General features: G+C 36.4%; 1 protein-coding gene across 1 annotated transcript in view; it reads right to left on the bottom strand.

Annotated features, from left to right (window-relative positions):
* Nucleotides 1–22,646, bottom strand: part of TTC29 (tetratricopeptide repeat domain 29) — a 190,834-nt gene that overhangs the window by 97,961 nt on the left and 70,227 nt on the right. Inside the window, exon 6 of the mRNA XM_081813113.1 lies at nucleotides 15,548–15,633. Within this exon, the coding sequence (XP_081669239.1) occupies nucleotides 15,548–15,633 (86 nt within the window). The remainder of the gene's footprint in view (nucleotides 1–15,547; nucleotides 15,634–22,646) is intronic.

The following is a 22,646-nucleotide window of genomic DNA, read 5'->3' as shown; positions in this document are numbered from 1 at the left end:
GATTCTTTTTTAAGCTTCAAGTGTTATTCAATAATAATTTCTACTGGACAAGAATAACAAAATGTTATTTATGCAAGCCAGTAGTTCATTAAGTGGAACAGATAAGAATGTTATTAAAAATGTATACACATGACCTGTGATGAGACTTAAAACATCTTACTGGGGCACCTGGATCGCTCAGTTGGTTAATCATTCAACTCTTGATTTTGGCTCAGGTCATGATCCCAGGGTGGTGAGATGGAGCCTGTGTTGGGCTCCATGCTCAGCTCAGAGTCTACTTGAGATTCTCTCTCTCTTCCCTGCCCCTTCCCCTGCTCATGCTCTTTCTCTCAAATAAATAAATACATACATAAATACATAAAATCTTTATAAAAATATCTTACTGACAACTCCACCAGTTGCGACAGAATTAGCACTTAGGAGTGTGACTCCAACCTTGGCTCTGCATTTGCTAGCTTTGTGACCCTGAACAGGTCATTTAATCTAAGTCTCAGCCATCTTCATCTGTGAAATGGGATAAGAGTAAATGGAAAATACTAATAATATCTGCCCTTAGGGTTCCTGTGAGTATTAAACGAGGTAAAACCTGTAAATAATAAGGTTGGGTAGAGTTGTAGACCCATAGCATACAAAGGCACACTGGTTGTTACTGGTGTTCATGATGATGCTATTCTATCAGTTAGGGCTCATTTGATTTCATGGGACAGAAACCACCCCAATCTAATTTAGGCAAAATGGGAACCTAGGGACTCAAATACCACCAGGATTGGACACTCCATTTCTCATCTTGGTTTCTCTCTGTGTGTGAGCTTTATTCTCTCAGCCATCCTCGCCACCCTCACCAACCTCCATGGTTCTGGAAGCATCCAGGCTAACCCCTCACCAAAGAAGACTGGCTTCCATTAAAAAAAAATTATTAGGTAAGCAATCTGATTGGCTGAGCTTGTTGAGAGACCCTCTCCTAGAGATTTGCTTCATAGGGGCAGGAAGTGGTGGTGGTGGTGAGATCTGTAACCCCAAGGTTAGAGACAAGACCAGAGCCAGCATAAAGTTGAAAATGGGAATGGTGCAACCAATGTTCTGGGAAGACGAAGACAATGGATGTCCTCCAAATTGCTATTAAAAATTCTTCTGCTTAGCTGCTTCTCCCTCCGTGATTTTATCTCATTTAACACTACTATCCTACTTTGGATTATTCAAACAAAAAGTTTCAAATTCATCTCTGTCTCCATCCTGTCTCTGTACTTTCATCAACCCAGCCAGAAAACATTGTAAAATTGTAAAATGTCTCTCAAATGTGTCCATTATGAGTTATGCCACCACCACCTGAGTTCAGGGTTCAGTATTCTTCACCTGAAATATTTCAGAAAAGTCCTCCTGGCCCCTCCTGGTCCTTCACTCATGCTCCCTCCTCTCCGCTGAGAGGACAACTCCCATTTATCTCAAAACGTTCAATTCAAATGTCATCACCTCAATCTCCAAATGAGATGAAGCCTCCCTGTTGCTGCTCCAGCTCTTGGTTCCGATGTGTTGGGTGTCTATTTCCCCAATGGATGATGCAGTCTTTCAGCATGGTAAAAATCCACTTGAGCATAAAAAATTGCCCAGACCTATTTTTCAACAATGTGCACCAAACTGAAGTTTAAAACAAACAAAAGTCCTTCATAAACATAGTTACTACCATTTCTTGCTCATGTGGATTTCGGCCAGATTTACTCAGGATACCAAAAACTCTAGGGCTGTATTTTTCTCCCTATTTTATTGTTTTTGCTTTATAATTCTTTTGATTATTTTTTCATCTTATTAGGTCATCTTTAAATGCTCTTTACTAGTTGTTAGCTTTTAATAACTTTCTTTAGTGTTTTAGGTTGAGACGAGCTGCTGAAATGACTAACTCCTATGATCAAGCCTATGCTGAAGGTTTTTACTATGAACCGTCTATATACAACCTACTCAAAACATTCATTAAAGTCTTTAAATTTTTAAAGGAATGGAAAGAAATAGCAGCCATTTTTTTTCATATTACAAAATCAGTATATTTTAACTGTAGAAAATTTGGGGAATATAGATCCATCATTCTCCCAAAAATAAAAAATTAAAGTCCATCCATCCATTATTCCAGCTCCCACAGATACCAGTGAAAACAATTTGGTGTTTCTAATATCTTCATATATGCCTATGTCTTAAATGTATGTATGTAAACATATGTATGTGTGGTCATAATGTACATTATTTCGTACCCTGATTTTTTGCTTAATATATTGATAATACTTTTATTATTATAAAAATACTATTGTGTCATTTTTATTGGCTGCATTATTTTGCATCACAGGATACTCAACAATGTTTAATCAATTTGCTATTGTATATTTACCTTGTTTCTAGATTGTTCACCATTACAAACAGTGCTTATAACATTGTATATACAGGTTGAAGCCAAATCTTTATATCTATTAATAACTATACAAACAATATTGTAGCTAAATATTTATATGTATTAACAACAATTTCCTGCAGATAAATTCTGTAATGAGTAATCCCTGAGTCATGCAAAAAGTGTGAGACTTCTTCAAAGCTACCATTTATTGAATGCTTACTAAGTGCCAAGCACATAACTATTTTATCTCATTTAATCCCAACAGCAACTTTATCCTGCTTATTTTACAGGTGTGGAAAAGGAAGCTTAGAAGTCAAGTGATTTGCACAGGTATAGTCAGGAATGTCAGCGCCCCTCCCATAATCTCTGCAGCCAAGGCTGCTGATGTCAGCCCCTGGAACTTTCTGTCCAGTGGCTGGGATATGGTCAACTGGAACTGACAGTTAGTGTCCCTGGAAGCTGCTCTCTCAACCAATGATGGATGGGAAACAAGGAATAAATGCACCAGCCCCTTTGTCCCTCCACTGGGATAACTGATCCATTTCTATACTGTTTCCCAGAGTGTTCTAGCAAAATTAAGCTCCATTTCCCTATAGTGGCAACACACCTTCCATAGGTTCCTTCTTTTGCCTGACTCTCCGGCTTGCAGAACCTCTCCCAAATAAAGCACCTGTACTCAAATCCATGTCTCAGAGTCTGCTACTGGGGAAACTCAGATAAAAAAACATCAGGATTGTTAATCTCATGACACAAAAATGTTCACCTATCATGGCCCATGCTTTTACAGAAACTCAAAGAATGCTTTGTGAATTTGCAAAAAAATATCGAAAATGTGTATTTGAGCAAGAACCATAAGGCACATTCAGACTGCAATCAAAGGTATTCTGTGACTAAGTTATTTTATGTTATTTATTTATTTTGAAACTCTAGCACATAGAATCCAGTTAGCCGCATTTTTCACAGCAGGACACACTTTTATTCATCTGTGCATGGCCCCTCAATTGCTTTTTTGTTTTTAATTTTTTTATTGTTTATTATTTTTATTTTTTTTACCCCCAATTGTTTCTAATACAGTTTTCTCCTTCATCCTCCCTCCCCACTCTTACTCCCTTTCCTCTCATAGGCCCTCTGCCCATGTGTTGCTGGAGATTCTCTGAAGAGAGGGGCTGGGCCTGAATTCAGCACTCGAATCCTTACCCACCCTGGCACTCTCGATACCCACTTCCACTTCTAACCACAGTTCTCGGTGCTCACATCCTTGCCAACCTTCGATACTGTTTGACTTTTTAACTTTTTCCCTCTAAGTCATGATTTTATGTAAGAGAATACTAACCTTCTCCTTTGAAATGCTCACAAACGAAAGCTGTTATACACATCTAAATAATCAACTCTTGATTATCCAGGAATTGAACGTCATTTTGTGGATTGGTTAGTTTCTCTTTTATCTTCCTTCTCTTTCTCTATCCCTGGCCATCATCATTATCGTTTAAGAAAAAAAAGGGGGGGGGGTTTAACAGAAGACATTCATGGGAAAAGTGGAGACTTAAACAAGACTGTTTTACTAGTTAACTAAGCTTTTAAATGTTTAATGAGGAGAAAGTAGAAATTGCCAGGTAAAATCATTTCTTAAGTGTATGGACTGAATATTGGGAGTATAGAGTTAATGCTATTTTTAAAGTCTAGTATATGTTATTTTTACTGAGCACTACTTATACCGAAGAATTTCTAATGTCAAGAGAGGTGTTAACTGAAGATCAAGTAATTGTCTATCCTAAATATGTCTATCTTACAGATATATAACAGGTATCTACTGTTAAATAAGTTTTAAGATGAGTTTTAAGATGCTGAATCACATTTTTCCTTCTGAAGTTACCCCTCTGTACCACAGAGGGAAAGGAGAATGTGGCTCCGCGTATAATGACTTAGTATGTTCTCCACGCTATTAAGACCTCTGATCCTACGATCATCTCTGTGTTCTTGTAGGTGTGCTGCCTCTTCTTTTGCAGCCTCTAGATCCACGTGTGCTAACAGCTGTGCTGCTGCCTCTAGGTCTGTCACATAGTCTTGTGATGAACTATGCAGGTTGCTTTATTGCTCCAGAGAACACTTTCAGATGCTAGGCCTTGAACTTTAAGGAATATACATACATTATGTTCCATATGTCACTATTCGGTAGAGTTGATGAGGGTACTCAATTTTTGGAGTCTGGAAGTTCATCCCCTTTAGAATGAACCAAATCAAAATAACTATCCTTCTTTCATTTTCTCACAAAACGAGTATCAGAAACTTTTGCACTATTTCTGAAGATGTGAATGACTGGAAACAAAAATTCCGGCAGTTTTGTAAAATGCTACTCAAGCAGCACTTTCTTTTTAGAATGAATAATCAACATCATCATTAAGTTTTGGTTAAATTGGCATTCTACATCTCAAGGGGATCCAAAACGAGCTTTCACATTTCAAAAACCGCCCCCCCAAAAAAAACAACAAACAAAAACCCAAACAATAAATTTTATGGCTAGAAAATCAGTTTTTATATGAATTTAGGCCATGAACTTTCTTTCTTGACATAAAACATCTCTTCCTTTCCATGACAGTCTATGACTTTAAATTTTTGCCTACAGATTCCTGTTTTAAAAAAAAAAATCAGATTTTCATTTTTTTTGAGTATTCTGATTTTCCTATAATGCATTTGTCATTTAAATGACAAATACTATAATCTATATGACAAATACCATAATTCTTCATCATTTAAAAAGAAGAAAAAAGCACACATGTTATTTTCCTAAGCTATAACATTGTAAAGGAAAAGAACGATTAGGAGAATTAAATAGGAAAAATGTTTAAAGAGAGTCCAACTGGGGCGCCTGGGTGGCTCAGTCATTGGGCGTCTGCCTTCGGCTTGGGTCATGAAACCAGGGTCCTGGGATCGAGCCCCGCATCGGGCTCCCTGCTCTGCGGGGAGCCTGCTTCTCCCTCTCCCCCTCCCCATGCTTGTGTTCCCTCTCTCTCTGGTCTCTCTCTGTCAAATAAATAAATAAAAATCTTTAAAAAATAAATAAATAAATAAATAAATAGAGTCCAACTCCCCTTTAATGAGAAAATTAAAAAAAAACATTCAATTTACTAAGATTCTAGTCTGCAATCTTTCCTACAAAAATTTATATTAAATTATTACTGTAAGGTTATCTGCTTTGCTGTTTTAGAAAGGTCATGACTTTAAATATAAAGATAACAGTAGCAAAATTATTAGTAAAACATTTTACATTAGCATAATCTCCAAATTATTAAAATATGTTTTTCATGAACTACTTAACATGCTATTTTCCAAGTAAGGCTAACTGTTCAAAAGGTATAAAATAAGATCAGATATGGAATACATACTTACACCATGCCTCAAATTATTGCTTATAATAATTTTGAGTAATATAATTCGATGCAGTTTGGAAATAAATCTTTTTTTTAAATTAGGAAATATGACTATTTACTTCGATCGTGTTTCTAATCCTATCACTTTTCTATTGCTTGTCAGATAATGGGTATTTTGAGCCTTTCTCTATGAGCAGAATGTATGGAATGAAAGAAAGTGCTATTTGTGTACTGGTGGGGGTGCGTGTGGAGGGGGGGTGATGCTAAACAGGAGATCCGTGTGGCAACAATTGGGGGAAATGGGATCTGTAACAGCTGCTCCTTTTAGATTCCCAAGAAGGAGACTGCCTGAGGTGGGTCATGGGACAAAAGGATAAAGCGGATGAGAACTCTGATGTAAAGCAGGAAAATGACTGCTGAGACCTCTGAGCTTACACCTGAATCGTCTCAAGCTGAGTGGCGAGCCCTCTTTAGCATGCTTCAGAAGCTGGTGATGAACTACACAGTACCAGGAGGCAAACTGGCTGCAAGCAGAATTGTCTGCATGTTTTGTATAATAACCCGTGGTCCTCTGGGGAAAGGAGGCCATGATTTCCTCTGTGCCAGCATCTGAGCTCTCCTCAGATACTGAGGCCATTAAACAAGAACAGAAGGGTCAAATTTAAGTAATGATTTCTAATTGGCAAGTAAAGGCAACTTCTATTTAATGGGCAGTGAATAGCTCTGATCTTTAAATAAAGAAATTACTCAAATTCCTTTTTTGCGGGGATAAATCCCATTTTCTTTCACTCAAGGAAAAGTTATTAATAAATTAATAGGAAGAAGTTTTCTATCCAATGTAGGTTTATTACATTTCCATTGTAAAAATATGTGCTGATACAAAGATAAATTTAAGCACTTTGTAATTTATATATGATAAATTTAGTAAATTACAGTTGAAAACTAGGTATAAAGCAGCACTTGGAATAGATACTCAATAAATGTTACCTACCAGAGAATCATTGCTATCATTACTCAGTGCTAATTATAGCATAGCCTGTGGTAATAATATCTTACATTTGAAAACTGTTTCTAGTCTAAAGTGTAAACATACGTTTTTTCCATTTGCTCTTCACAAAGAAAAAGCGAAGCTGCCATTGCCATCCCTATTTTACACATGAAACTGAGCCTCCAAGAAGTTCAGTGACTAAACTAAGGTCAGTAGCTGGTATGTGGCACACGGGACTAAGATCCATGTCTTCTAGCCCATTTGTTAGAGCACCATAGGCTCTTTCGCTCTTTCTTTCTTTTCTTTTCTTTTCTTTCTTTCTTTCTTTCTTTCTTTCTTTCTTTCTTTCTTTCTTTCTTTCAAGTTTTTATTTATTTATCAGAGAGAAAGAGATAGACAGAGAGAGAGAGTGTGCATGTGCATGCAAGCGCACAAGGGTGGGGGAAGAGCAGAGGGAGAAGCAGGCTCCCCACTGAACAAAGCGCCTGATGGGGGACTCGATTTCAGGACTCTGGGATCATGACTTGAGCCAAAGACAGACACTTAACCGACTGAACCACCCAGGCGCCCCCATAAGCTCTTTCTATACAATAGTTACCTCCCATATAAAGATCGTACATCAAAACCTACTGTCAGCTCAAATATTTGACTGTTTAATGATTAGGGAGCTATTGCTATGTACACTTGAACTATATTACATAAAGGTGCCCTTTATCATGTAATAGAGCTCCTAAATAAACTCCTACTTCAACATCTTTGATGTAGACTTTCGCCTACACTTTTAACATTTTATTCTCTTAACTACTGGTTTGGGAATACTGGAGCCTAGAGCAAAACCCAGAAGTTGTGATTTTATAGATGTTTGACCATTTAGCCCTTTGGAAAATAAGTCTGTTATGCATATGAACGGTGATATAATAGTTATGGTTCTATTTTAGATCCTATGCCACAAACTCTACACACGTTTTCTTACTTAATTCTCACAAAGCTGTTTGAGTTAGAGGGTCGTAGTGTCCCCATTTTATAGATGAAGAAACTAATGCTTCCAAAGGTTAAGTCGCTTGTGCAATGTCACATGATGAGGTAGGAGCAAAACTGGCATTCCGTCCTCCATCAGCCTGATTTTAAAGCCCATCATCTTAACCATTTTGTTGCCCTCACACTCCAATGAGTTGTTAAATATACTTTTAAAAGCCTGTTGAGAGTTCCTTATTCAAGAAATGCTACAATTTACTGCCTTTACTTCATGCAAACTTCTAATCAAAGATCTGGTAGCAGATGTGAGCATTTATATCCACCCCAGGCAACTCTAACCAGGTATCATGGTACCGTATAAAACTGGCTCCAAACAGTCCTTTACATGGAGCCTGAAGCAGACAGGAAAGGGCAAACATGCAGATGCACAGAAGCAAATGCTCTTACAGACAAACCCATTCAGCCCACATACATTAGGAGGTATAGTCCAGCAGAAAAATGTATCATAACATCATATTCTGCACATGTACAGAACTCGGCAGAGTTGAAGTATTTGAAATAATGCACAAAGGACCTGACCACAGACAGAGCCTCAGATAGCCTCTTTCTTGATATCTCTTTTGCCTTGGCTTCTTTACTTTCTTTCCCTCTCTCTCCTTTTATTATTTTTTCTTTACTTTTTTTTTCTTATGACATGTGTTCAAGAATCTGTCACATGAAGTGCAAGAGAATAAGAAATAATTAAGGCAAGAGTATTTGCTTCCTTCCCTTTCCCAGTCTACTCATTCTGGTACAGCCTGCGTTGGTATTTCTTCCTTTCTCCCCCAAACCAGCCCCACTCCTCCTGGGTTTATCATGCAGATCAGAGTTATCATTTGGGGTGGGGAGGGGAGTAGGGATGTAAGAAGTAGAAATGAGCCTGCTGAAAAGAGTCCCGCATTCCTTGATCAGGGAGGAAAAGAGGCAGAAGGACAGAAGAAAGGAGAGGAGCGGTGAATCATGAGTGAGTGGAATACAGGAGGGAACTCTGGGTTAAGGGAATGATGTGAGGATACAGGCTTCAGAATATCTAGAGACAGACAAATTGAAAACCTTTTTAAATGGAAGGAGAGAGGATTTTAAAAAATAGTATTACTGGGAGTTAAGAATTTTATCTCTTTTACTGTTCTTTGAGGACAAGTAAGTAGAAATTGAAATTACTTTTCTTTTAGCTTGCTGGATTTTTTTCTTTTAATATGATATACTGAGAGTGAGCTGTGAGGAACTCAGATTTATTTGGGTTATGCAACGGTTTCGGCGGTAGATAAGTCTTCACTTATAAAAGTGACCACAAGGAAAACTTGTTTGATGTACATTACTGTGGAATCTGCCAAGGTATCTGTATGTCAGCTAGACTGTCATTTGGATCAAGATCCCACTGCTATCAAGGATGGGGTGACTTTTAAGGCAGAAGGTAATAAAACTAAATAGAGAAAGGAACAACTGCAAGAATTATCTCCCCCCAAACTTTGGTCAGCTAAACATTATAAATCAAATAAGTCATCCTTTGTTAGAAATGCCTTCTGATAAATAATGACTTTCCCTTTATTTGTATATATTGAGTTGAAAGAATAAATACAATTTAATTTCAATTACCTAGCGAAACTCTTAAGAATGTATCATTTCACAAATATTATCCATACCCTTTATTGTTAATATTTATCAACAATTTATGAGTTGCTAGAATATTAGTGTAACTATTTTTTTGTGATACATTATTTATTTGCATTTTTCTATGGGATGCTGCTGATAAAGCTAGAGATTTAGGTTAAACATGTATATGTTAGAAACATTCTAAGCTATTATAAAGATGCTGACAAGTATGCAAATATAAAGATGGCTATTGTTTTATATACTAAATAATTAAATAATAGTACATGTGATGAATCTTGTACTATTTGCAAAAGCAAACAAAGTATCGATATGATGAATTTTACTTTCATAGTATAATTTTTGATAGGCTACATTATTGCTAAATAAGAAGCAAATAATTCACTGAATGTACTGAAGATTGTTAAAGTTAGTGTTCCTAAAATTATTAAGTGGAATGGAATATTTAGAGAGAAAGAAAATTCATGCATAAAACAGTGCTAAGGGAGGCCCTCCCCTTTTCTTAAATTAACTTTATAGTTGCAATATTTGATTGTGGAAGTGGGTCCAACTTTGCAAAAACCTTGAATGTGACTTTTAGTAAAATATTTTTCTCTTCGAAATTTTAAGACTTCATAAGATACATTTACCTTCTAAAATTCAGAATTTACTCTACTTGTAACATGTGCAGGTCTAAATTGATGATGGCCAAAGGGAATTACTATTTCTTTTCTCGGCACCTGATAAATGCAGGTAGCATTTTCACCTTTAAATGTCAGGGTCTCGATGACCTCCTGCACAGGTTTATTAGAGTAACTGTCACTTCTCTTCCCCAAATACCCTTTCTTCATTAGCAGGGATATCAGCCCTAAATAAATCCATTATTTGGTCTTAGTTTAACCCTATTCTCTCATCCAATAAAGAACGTTTTATTGGCAAGGAATGGATGACCAAACTGTTCATATGCTTGTCAATATATCTTTCTATTACATGTATTAATCATTTATTAATAGATTAAGGCCCTTAAATTAAGATCCATTAGCAAAATTTCAAAAATCCCTTCTGTTTCAGATCGTCAGAACTATTAATCAGTAATATTTACTCGTGACAGGTTTCTCTAAGCCAAGTTTCTTTGAACAAATCACGTAAACATCTTTAAACAGATGAACATTATTGAAAGGGAGAAATTCGTGAGGGAAAGGGACAAATGTAGAGCAAGTTACTAAAACTTTAAAAAGAGTATATGGACTTGAAGCCAAGAATGAAAGACTGACCATGAAAAGGGGAGGGAAATGCTGAATCTAACTATCTGCTGTCTCTGGCTGGCTCCAACATGACCAAGCTGATTTCAGGGCATTCTTACCCCTCTCCACAGCCACACTGTGACAGCAACACCATCCATGCCTTCAAACAGATGAAGATAGTGTTGGTCATACTGCACGGGGTGGGGAGGTAGGAAAAGAGAGGATTTCAAAAGAAAAAATTTTTTGTATGTTGAATGTTTACTTTGTGATCAGATAACTGGGCAGATATCTCATCAATCAATGAATTAATCCTATTTATTAATTGATCATGTAATTTTTTATAATATATTCACTAAATCAGGAGTGCTCTGTCCTACTGTGGGGTTTTAGTGCTTTTATCTCTGAAAGGAAGCAGGGAAAGTGGCTAAAGTTAGGTATTAGAGAGAAGGAAAAGACATGACCTTCAATCAGAAATCAAAGCAAGATATCAGGTTTTGTGGAAATCTGTTTCATTTCAGTAGCAAAAACAGGCTGCCCTCTAAAATCAACCTGAGCAAGAAGACCTCCATGGCCCAAATCAGGGCCAACTGCTCATGTCCGTTCTCCATCCCAGCCACACCCCAACTCCAGCTTCCTGTTCCTCAGTGATTTCTTGGTACCTGTTCCCCGTCTTCTGTTGTACAGCTGTGAATCTGATGCCTTCTCTACTTTGTTCTCAGCATCTTGTATCCAGATCTGACAACAGATCCTTCGCTGGTCCTGCAGCTCTGCCCATGGACTTGGTCCAAATTTTAAGCTCAGTTCCTGTAAGCCTTCATTTCTGGGCAAGCTGTGTTTCAAAAAGACAACAATATTCTACTACAAGCAAAACCTGGGTTCTGATGACAGCTCCTCATTCTTCCCAACTGCAAAGGCTACTCATTACTGTAGCAGTGAGCCTGGGCCCTGGACTATGGTCTGCCCTGTTTCCCAAAGCCTCCACCCTGGATGGAGCATTAAATGACAAGAATTAAGTAACGCTGACTCTAACCAACGTACATGCCTGGGGGAAGGGGTTGAGTTCTGACAGGATATATCTTCAAGGAGCTCTCATTCCAGCCCAAAACCTGGGATAGGAGGCAGAAGGGGTTTGCATATTTCTGTCTTTTAGATATGCCCGGTTTCCTTGGCTTGTATATGATCATCTATTCCTGGTTTTCTTCCCACCTCCCTGGATACCCCTGCTTTGTACCCCACCTCCTTCACCCAGCTTGGCCCTAGGCCTTTTTCATTCATCATTATCAACTCTCTCTAGGAAATCTCCACTCCAGTGCTTCAATATGCTGAAGACTTGCATATTTACACGGTATCAAATGTGTATAGTATCTCCAATCTAGACTTCCTCTTGAGCTATAGACCTACATATACCACTATTTGATCTCTCCTTGGATAACTCCAAACTCCTCAAATTCAACATATTCAAAAGTGAACTCCTCATTTCTCCCCAAGCCTGGGTATCTGTTAGGATTCCCTAGCTTAGTAAATGACCCCAGCATCCATCCAGTTTCACAGCCAGGAACCTAGGGCCATCTGGGCACCTCTGTCTCCCTTACTTTCCATACTTAGTCTATTACCAAGTCCTTCATAACTTCTGAAACCACTTCCCTCCATCTTTGCTACTACTGCTAAAGTCCAGAGACTTAAGTTAGAGTAAAAATAATAAAAGCTAACAATTACCAAAGGTTTATTATATACAAGGCAGGCACTCTTTTAAAACTCTATATAAATGATCTCTCCTAATCACTCTACGTATTAGCTTCCTAGGACTGATGTAACAAATTGCCACAAACTAAATAGCTTAACATAAAAGAAACTGATTCTTTCACAGTTTTGAAGGCTAGAAGTCTGAAATCAAGGTGTCAGCAGAGCTGTGTTCCTTTCAAAAGCTCTGGGGGAAGATCCTCCTGCCTCTTCCAGCTTCTGGCAGCTCCAGGCATTCCTTGACTTCTGGCAGCATGACTCCAATCTCTGCGTCATCTTCATGTGGCTGTCTCCTCCCTATGTGTGTCTTCTTGTCCTTTGTTTCAAATCTCCTTCTGCCTTTTTCTTAGAAGGCCTCTTGTCATTGGATTTAAAGCCCACCCAGATAATCCAAGATGATTGCCTCATCTCGAGGCCCTTAACTTAAGTACATCTGCAAAGACTCTTTTCCCAAATAAGGTAAGAATCACAGACCCCAGGGATTAGGAAGTGGACATTTGTGGCCACCATTCAATCCACTACACCCTCAAAAAAGTAAGTATAGTTATTAGTCCCCTTGGATAGATGAGGCAATTGAGACTTAGAGAGTTTAAGGGACTTGTCCAAGTTCACACAGCTAATATGAACATGAGATTCATGTTTGGTTTATAGTTTCCATACTTTCAGGAGAACAATTTCAATACTTTTCTGAAAGGAGTAACAGTTTCAAGAAATTTGTCCCTTAGATGCCAAATATTGCTTCTTCAATCCATTCATTACTAGACCACACCACTAGTGTTATCTTCTAAAATTATAGATCAGATCCAGTGCCTGGCATGATGTCTGTCATACAGAAGGTACTTAATAAATAGTTGTGAATAAATTAATGTGATCACATCACCAGGCTCATCAAAAATCATTAAAAATCCCACATTGCTTAAAATGAGTTTCACACTCTTCAACAAAGCATTTAAGACCCTCCAACCCCCCATAAAATTTAAAAAATAATAATTTTGGAATGACGACAGTCTTCCTAAGAACATCCATAAGTCATGGAAAAAGAGATTGATAAATTTGGTCATGGAATTTCAGCATGGAAAAATTTCATAAGTAAGGTCAAAAAACAGTGGTCTGGAAAAACATTCACAACACATATTACACATATGTGCCTAATGTCCAAAGGAAGCAGGTATCTTCATTTATTTTTGTTGGAATGTAAACTGATGAAGCTTCTTTGAAGGGAGGTTTAGAAAAATAATATAATTTATCTCTCCCCTGACCCAGCATTTCCACCACTAGGAATTTATTCTGTAGATCATCTCTCGCTTTGGCACAAAGCTGTTCACTGCTACAACCTTTGCAATAAAACTTGATTGGAAATAACCTAAATGCCCACCAACAGGAGCTGGTTACATCCATTATGGTACAACTATAACTTGGGACATCATGTGGCCCTTTTAAAATGAGGCATGTCTTTATGCCTCAGTGAGGAAGAAGTTAACTCAAGATGCAGAACACTACATATAAAATGGTACAATTTCATAAACAACAAAAAGAACACATATGTATATGCACTTATATGCTATACATACATATAAATATTTTTGAAGGGATAAACCTGAAACTTGTAACTGCATTTGCCTTTGAGAAAAGAACAGTGAGACTGAATACCAGGGTGGAGGGAAGGTGTATTTTTCAATGTTAACTCTATTGTATTGCTTGAATTTATTTTGCCATGTGTTTGCATTGCCCAGGAGAGATAGAGAAAGGGAGAGAGAGAGAGAGAATTTATAAGCTAGTTTTCACCTAATTTTCCATCTTGATTTCATACCTGCACTTGACAATTCATTGCTTCCCAAACATACTGAGTATGTTCATGTTGAGTGTGTGTGTGTGTGTGTCTGTCTGTCTGTGTCTAATGTCCTATCATTCTTGACTCCCACAATTTCTGTCTGTAGAAATCCTGCTCTTCAAAAGCTCTCCATGCAACCTCCCTGATCGTCAGTGTTGGAATCAACCACTCTTACCTCCGGACTCAGAAAAGCCCTGTTCATCCTGCTTTGAATTATAGTTATGTCCTCAAGTTGGCCATTCTCATTAAATTAGCTCCTAAAGGGAAGTGCTGACTTCTGTGTTCCCTAGAACACAGCATTGCTGAATGTATATCATTAACCAAAAACTATTAAGCAGAAGAGTCATCTAGAATAGTCTATTTCCCATGATGACCCAATTTTTTTTAAAGATTTTATTTATTTGACACAGAGAAAGAGCACAAACAGGGGCAGCTGCAGGCAGAGGGAGAGGGAGAAGCAGGCTTCCTGCAGAGCAGAGAGCCCGACGTGGGGCTCGATCCCAGAACCCCGGGATCATGACCTGAGCCGAAGGCAGACGCTTAACCGACTGAGCCACCCGCCCCCCAGTTTTAAGGGTGACAGAGAAAAATATCTAGCCCAAATACAAGAATCCTCCTTGGCATGACTAACCAAAACAGCAAATCAGAAATCCTCAAAACTGAAGATAAAACCAATACTGTATATCAGATAAAATGATTACAAGAGATACATGTGAAATGAAATAGGAAGCTACACTTGAAATATATTAGAGCTAAGAGAAAAATGAAAGAAAAAATGATTTCTGTCATAATACAGAAAAAATAGCTCTTGACATATTTTTGTTTGTTTTTTAGCCAAACACATGAACTCTGGTCATAAAATAGGCACACACTGATTTTTATCATGAAGCAGGCTACTTCTCAGATTGGAACTAACGGTGCTCTCCATCTTTGCTGCCTCCTCCCACAAAGGTCCATAACAATGCAATTCACTCAACTACTTAATAACCACAGTCTTTTCCAAGCAAAATTTCCCAAATCGTAAGTTTACTGTAATTTGGTTGTTTTTCTTTCCTTTTCTTTTCTTTTTTTTACTATTTACTTTTTGCCATCATTTAAACCCATATCCTCTCATCCTCAATGATATGGGAATGAGTGTAGAGGGTCACATTACTCCATATGTTTAACTTTCATGTATCCTAAAGCACTTCATGGTAATTGATTATACACTGCCTACTATAAGCAATAAAACCAATTTTTTTTCTGCTCCTAGAACAGTTATTCTGCTTTAGTCTCTATATAAAGGTAGAGGACCACCCATTTCTGTTGGTTTTATAACAACATACAATAAAGTAAAATAAATACAATAAAGTAAAAATTAAAAATGGCAATGATTAAAAGTTTACTTCAACTTACTGTTAATGCTGTTTCATACTCTCCAGCAGCTAGGTGTGCTAAGCCCAAGTAATAGGAAGCTTCTCCTTCCATCTTTTTGTCACTTCCTAAAGTTGAAAAAGTAAAAAATTGTCATGGCATTAAAGAAACTGATTTACGACAATAAGCAGAATTTTTGCTTTTTAAGACAGTAGAAAGTTGTAACAAAGTGTACAGACTTATGAACAATTCCTGAAACCTCACTGTGTACTGATTTTAAAAGGCTGATGTTAATATAAGTTACCCGACTCACAAATGTTAGACTATAGTGCATTAGCCATGTAAGTAAGAGGAGTTTTCTTCTACATACACAGCTCAGTATTATCATTTTGACATTCGTATGTAATTTCTATACTGGTCCACCATGTAAAGACTCATAGTCATCCAGCACAGCTGCTCCTACAGACATGAAATCATTGGTAAAGGGCATCAGCTTTACACGGTGCACAAACACATGTACACAGAGAAATGGACATTCAGTTAAGTCTAACAGGGCAGATAATTAGCAAATTAAGGAATTATTGTTTTGATTAAGTTCAATTTAAAAGCTATTGGTTAAAACCTGGGATGAAAATGACTGACAGCTTGCCTTCTTGATACAACATTCCATGGGTATTTTGAAATCCAAACACATTTTTTCTTTGCTAATGACTGGTAATACTTCTCATCACCTTTTCAAAGGAATTGTAGCCTTTCTAATTTCTGTGAATTTGTTTTATTCCAGGAGTTATCAAAATCTTCTTTCCAAAGCAATACGTGTAGTTGTGTAACGTGCTTCAGTAAGACATATATCATACCATCTAATAAATACACAATTTTTTACATTTATATACTAAATATATAAATCAACAGACTTACCAGAACCATTACAGTTTTTCATTTTTAAGAAAGAATACTATTCTCTTTCTACTCTTTGGCTTTTAATGTTACCTAACTCCTGGGTAATACAAATGCTGGCAGCTCCACCCCCCACTCCCCTTTAGATTTCTGAACTCTGTATTCCAGCCATGATGGATTTCAGCAGGAGCTAACAATTCTCCATACTACATTCACTCTCACCACTCACTGAATTACTACTTGTGAAGCAGTGGCTCAACTGAAAGACTATAAGAAAACAGGATGGCAAATGCCAGTGACAGTGTTGTTATGATTATTCTCAAGCAATTTCATTATTGCAGAGAATTATAGCCTCAAGATCCCACTTCAGCAGAGCTGATGGTGCCACTGATCCAGCCTGGGGATTTTTAACTCTTACAGTTTATCTGGGCCTTAACTTCTTATCTGCTATAGGTTTATAAGTGCTAAGGATAAGGATGGACCTAGGAAAGGGAAGGATGGGGTAGGAGGGAGAGGTTATGAGGGGAAGTTGCCTCTTGGATATTTAAAAGTTGATTATTTATAAGTTGTACTTGCTCTATTAAATGCTGTAACTATGTTAAAGTAGTATACTTATACTAACAGTGGCATGTGCTGATTTAGTATCACCATTTGCATCCAATTTTATGTAAAGGGCAGCCTAGCAAAGAAAAGAAAAATCGACCCTTGTTGATAGATTTTGAGGCAGCTAATTGAAACAGTTGAGTCACACTAAATATTAGCTTTAAAATAGGATTTAAGCATGAGAACTTTTCCTGCTTACTAAGTGAAACAAAATTAAGATAAAGTAAAAGCATAAAATTAGGAGGGAAATGTCAGCATTATTAAAGTTGAATGACACATATAGCAAAAGAAAAAGGGGCAAAATACTATTTATATTATTGTGTAGTTTATTTGGGTGGGTTAAATTAGTATTGGCTTTAATGATTCAATAATCATTCATGTTAAAGGAAATACGATGTTGTATGGTCAAGACCTAAATTGTCCATTCTTATACTGGTAAGTCTGTAGAGAATCTAAAGAGGGGGTCATCACAGAGGTCTAATGGATAGAGACAATGTGTTTGGGAGTAACTCAAAAGTTTCATTAAAATGTGTCTTAAAACCTCCATTTGTTATTTGGCTAACATATATTCACTAATTCATTTATTCACTGAATATTTACTGAGGACCTATTCTGTGTCAGGCACAGCTCTAAGCACTTGGAATACACCAGTAAATTAACCAGAAACATTTTCTGTCCTTGGAGAGCTTACATTTTAGAGGAAAGGGACAGAAAGAGATACAAAATAAATAATAAACATAATAAATTTTGTGGTAAATTGTATGGTGATAAGTACTCTTGGAGGAAAAAAATACAGCAGGGCAAGGGGAATTGAGAGTGCTAAATCGGGGGTAAAGAGAAAAAAGCAGGTTTCAATATTAAGTGCGGTGGTCAGGGTAGTAGATCCAACTGAGAAGATGGTATTCACAAGAGAATGAAATTAGGAATTGATAACAAAACATATGGGAGACTCACAAGTATGTGGAAATAAAACACACTCCTAAATAACTAGTGGGTCAAAGAAGAACTCAGAAGGTAATAAACAGGAAAATACTTAGAAATAAATGAAAACAAACAAACAAAAACAACAATGAAAACTAATGGGATCCAGCTATAGCAGTGCATAAAGGGATATGTATAGCTATAAATGCCTATTTTAAAAAATAAGGAACATCTTTTCATCTTCTAAAACTAGAAAAAGAACTAACTAAACCCAAAGCAAACAGAAGGAAGAAAATAATAAAGACTAAAGTGAAAATAAATGAAATAGAAAACAGAAAAACAATAGAGAAAATCAAAACTAAAAATTGTTTCATTGAAAAGGTCAAAATTGACAAACCTTTAAGCTAGACTGAATAAGGAAAAAAGAGAGATGTCTCAAGTTACTTAAATCAGGAATGAAAAAGGGAAGATCACTATAGACCTTAGAGAAATAAAAAGGGTGATAAGGGAATATTATGGACAATTACATACCAACAAATTAGATAAACTAGATGAAATAGACAAATTACTAGAAAGGTATAAACTACCAAAATTGACTCAAGAAGAAACAGAAAATCAGAATAAATCCATAAGTAAAGAAATTGAATTAGTAATCAAACTCTTTTCCACATAGAAAATCCCAGGCCCACAGGGCCTCACTGGTGAATTCTACCAAATATTTAAAGAATAACCAATACCAATTTTTCACAAACTCTTCCAAAAATTAAGAGAAAACACTTCCCAAATCATTCTATGAAGACATTATTATTTTGACATTAAATCAGATAAAGACATCATAAGAAAACTACAAACCAATATCCCTTGTGAATATAGATAATAAAAGCCTCAACAAAATATTAACAAAGTGAATCCAGCAACATATAAAAAGGATTATGTACCATGATCAAATGGGATTTATCTCAGGAAGGCAAGATTGGTTCAACATATGGAAATCAATCAAAATAATATGCCATATTAATAGGAAGGATAAAAACCAAATGCTCATCTTAATAGATGCAGAAAAAGCATTTGACAAAATCCAATCCCTTTGCATGATAAAAATCTTCAACAAACTTAGAATAGAAGGGAACTTAATAATGTTAAGGAGTACCAACAAAAACCCCACAGCTGACATCATTCTTAATGGCAAAAGACTGAGAGCTTTCACCCTAAGCTCAGGAAGAAGACAAAGATGTATTCTGGAACCAATTCTATTTAACACTGTGCTGGAAGTTCTAGCCAGTGCAATTAGTCAAGAAAAATAATAGGCATTGTAAAGGAGGCAAACTCTAACCACTAAGGGTTTTTTGGCTGGACCTGAGAATTAAATTGACATAAGACAGATTAATAGGAGAAAAAAAAAACAAATTTACATAAGTTTTAGGCGACATGGGAGCCTTCATAAGGAATGAAGAGCCAAAGAAATTGCAAAATCTACATGCTTTAGTATTGGGTTGAACAAAGAGAGGCAATTGTGGAAAAGTAACTAAGCAATGCAGGGAGGCTAAAGGAAAATAAGGATTATTTTAACAAAGTCTGTTTGTACAGAATTCTCTTGGCTCTGACTCTTCATAGAAGAATGTTTCTTTTCTTGTGGTACAGGGAGGGCATCTTTCACATGGCAGTTTTTAATTTCCTGTTTTCAGGAGGAAAAGGGGAGATTACATACCCTTCTTGTATCTCTGTTGTTTTTCAAGTGATTTTAGCTCAAATGCTCCTTATGCCAAAGTGGTTTTTGGAGTTGTATATTCTGTCACCCTTCAGCATCAAGATCAGAAAGGAGGAAATAAAGCTATATTTGCAGATAACATAATATTATATATGGAAAAATCCTAAGGAATCCATAAAAATCATTAAGGCTAATAAACAAGTTTAGCGGGATACAAGATCAACATACAAAAGTTAATTTTATTTCTACCTCCAAGTGATGAAAAATCTGAAAATGAAAGAAAAAAATCCATTTCTAAAAGCATCAGAAAAAAAACATTAGAAATAAATTTAACAAAAAGGCAAGTTGTATACACTAAAAAATTCAAAACATCATTGAAAGAAATGAAATATGTAATAAATGGACAGATAACCCATATTCATGGACTGGAAGACTGAGTGTTAAAATAGCAGTATTTTCCCAATTGCTTGACAGTTTCAATTCAATCCCTATGAAAATTCCATCTGTTCTTTCTGCAGAAATATGCAAGCTAATCCTAAAATTCATGTGGAAATGCAAGTGATGCAGAATAACCAAAGCAATCTTGAAAAAGAATATTGGAAGACTCACATTTCCCAATTTCAAAACTTACTACACAACTACAATAATCAAGAATGTGTAGTAGTGGAATAAGGACAGATACATAGATCACCACAATAGACTTAAAAGTCCAGAAAACATTTATGGGCAATTAATTTTTGATGAGGGTCCTAAGACAAATTGTTGGAAAAGAATAGGGTGTACAACAAATAGTACTGGGACAACTGGATATCCACATGGAAAACATGAAGTTGGACCTTCCTCATATCCCCCTTCACACACACACTTAAAAATAGACTATAGGCCTAAATATAGGCGTTAAAATTGTACAAAACACTTAGAATAAAATGTAGGAGTAAATCTTCAAGACCTTGGATTTGTGGAAGCCTTCTTAGTTATAATACCAAAAACACAAACAACAAAACAAAAAATAAATTATTTTGGACTTTGCCGAAATAAAAAACTTGTGCTTCAATGGAAAGTGAGAAGGAAACCCATTATTTTCAAGCCATATCTCTGATGAAGGACTTGCACTTAGAATATATAAAGGATACTTAAAACAATTCAATAATAAGTTGACAACCCACTTGAAAATGAGCAAAGAATCTGAATAGACATTTCTACAGAGAAGATATACAAATGACCTCTAAGCCCAAAAAAGATGCTCAACATCATTAGCTAACAGGGCAATGTAAATTAAATCCACAGTGAAGTATCATGTTAGACCTACTAAGATGGCTATAAACAAAAAGAAGGACAGCAACAAGTGCTGGTGAGAAAGTTTATGGATGAATTGAAACCTTTACACATTGCTGGGAAGAATGTAAAATGGGACAGCTACTTTGGAAAACTCTAGGTCATCTCCTCCTTAAGTTAAACATAGAGTTATCCTATGGCCCAGCAATTCCACTTCTAGGTCTGGAGACAAAAGGCTTGAAAACTTGTACACAAATGTTGACAAAAGGTGGGAACAACATAAATGTTCATCAAGCAATGAATGGATAAAGAAAATAGGACATAACCATACAATGGAATATTATTCAGCCATAAAAAGGAATGTAGTAGTAATATATGCTACAAGATGGATGAAACTTGAAAACATTATGCTAAGTGAAAGTAGCCAGACACAAAGGACACACATTATATGATTCCATTTATATGAACTTTCCAGAATAGTTAAATCCATAGAGACAGAAGGTAGCTTAATGGTTATTATGAGAGAGGGAAAGTCGAATATGGGGAGTGACTTCTAGTGAGTTTGGCATTAGTGTTTTGGTTGTATAACTTTGTGAATATACTAAAGACCAATGAATGACTGAAAAATGAAAATAATAGAATAATAGAATCATGAGACCACTGCATGGCCAGTGTTATCCTTGTGCATTATACCAAGGTGCCCAAGTAAAGGAGTTGGCCCACAGTGGATGTCAGGACTCCTTAAATATTATGCAAATCAATGTAGGAGGCATGCCTTATAAGGCAGGCAATCATCAGTTTGCTGCTTCAGGCTCCTTAACCAAAGTAGGACATAATAGCAAGAAGAAATGCTTTGTCCCAGGGCATTCAGCTGTTGTCAGAGCTCTTGTAAGATACTGTGCAATCCCTTAACCTATCTACTTTGTTATATGGGAAATACAGAGGCAAATATTTATCAGTTTTACAAGATATTTAAAAAATTATTACAGCATAAGATTTCTCCTGTTCTCCTCATCTGTCCTTTGAAAAGTAAGAGATGCTTTTAAAAGGAGACTGCCTGGCAGGCTCCGACTCTGTGAAGAGACCCTCGGAGCCTTCCTTTCTTTGTAAACTAACTTACAACTTAGCAAATGTGAACCTAAAGCAAAATACCTTTTCCTAATTGATACATTACTTTCCACGGAAATTCCACATAACTTTCCATGTGACCAAAGTTAGTTGCTGAAATTGATCTAAGAGCTATTTATATCAGTGTTTACCCCTTTGGGGAAAGTACTAGATTACCTGTCATTCAAAAGCAGTTCATTCAGTGGGATACATCTTTCAATGAGGGTGATTTCTTATGAGTATTATAATATCATTAAAAAGAAGTAACGGAGAGAATAAGCTAAGATGTTTACCTTTACTCTTTAGAAAATTAAAATCACAACCAGAAATTCAGTCCTGCTTATTCCAAGTAAACCATACGTTACTTGATAAACCAATCAATTAAGTATATCCTCGAGCTAATACACTTTAAGGAGCATAGCTTCTTTTTCTCCGTCATGAAAAGTCAACTCTATTGATAAATTATGGTAATAAAATATCTTTGCATTTCACAAAGTAAAAGCTTATGAGTGTATGCTCCAAATTTTTTCTTTATATTTTATATATATACAAATGATATAGAATATTAAGGATACGATCAGCTCTCATGAAAGCATTTTTACTGCTGTACGTGTGCATACAAAGCACCAG

Source organism: Leptonychotes weddellii, chromosome 2 (assembly GCF_054177405.1).
Source record: "Leptonychotes weddellii isolate Sample4059 chromosome 2, ASM5417740v2, whole genome shotgun sequence".
Lineage (NCBI taxonomy): Eukaryota > Metazoa > Chordata > Mammalia > Carnivora > Phocidae > Leptonychotes > Leptonychotes weddellii.
The sequence above is the reverse complement of the archived record's forward strand: the minus strand, read 5'-3'. Positions and strand labels throughout refer to the sequence as shown.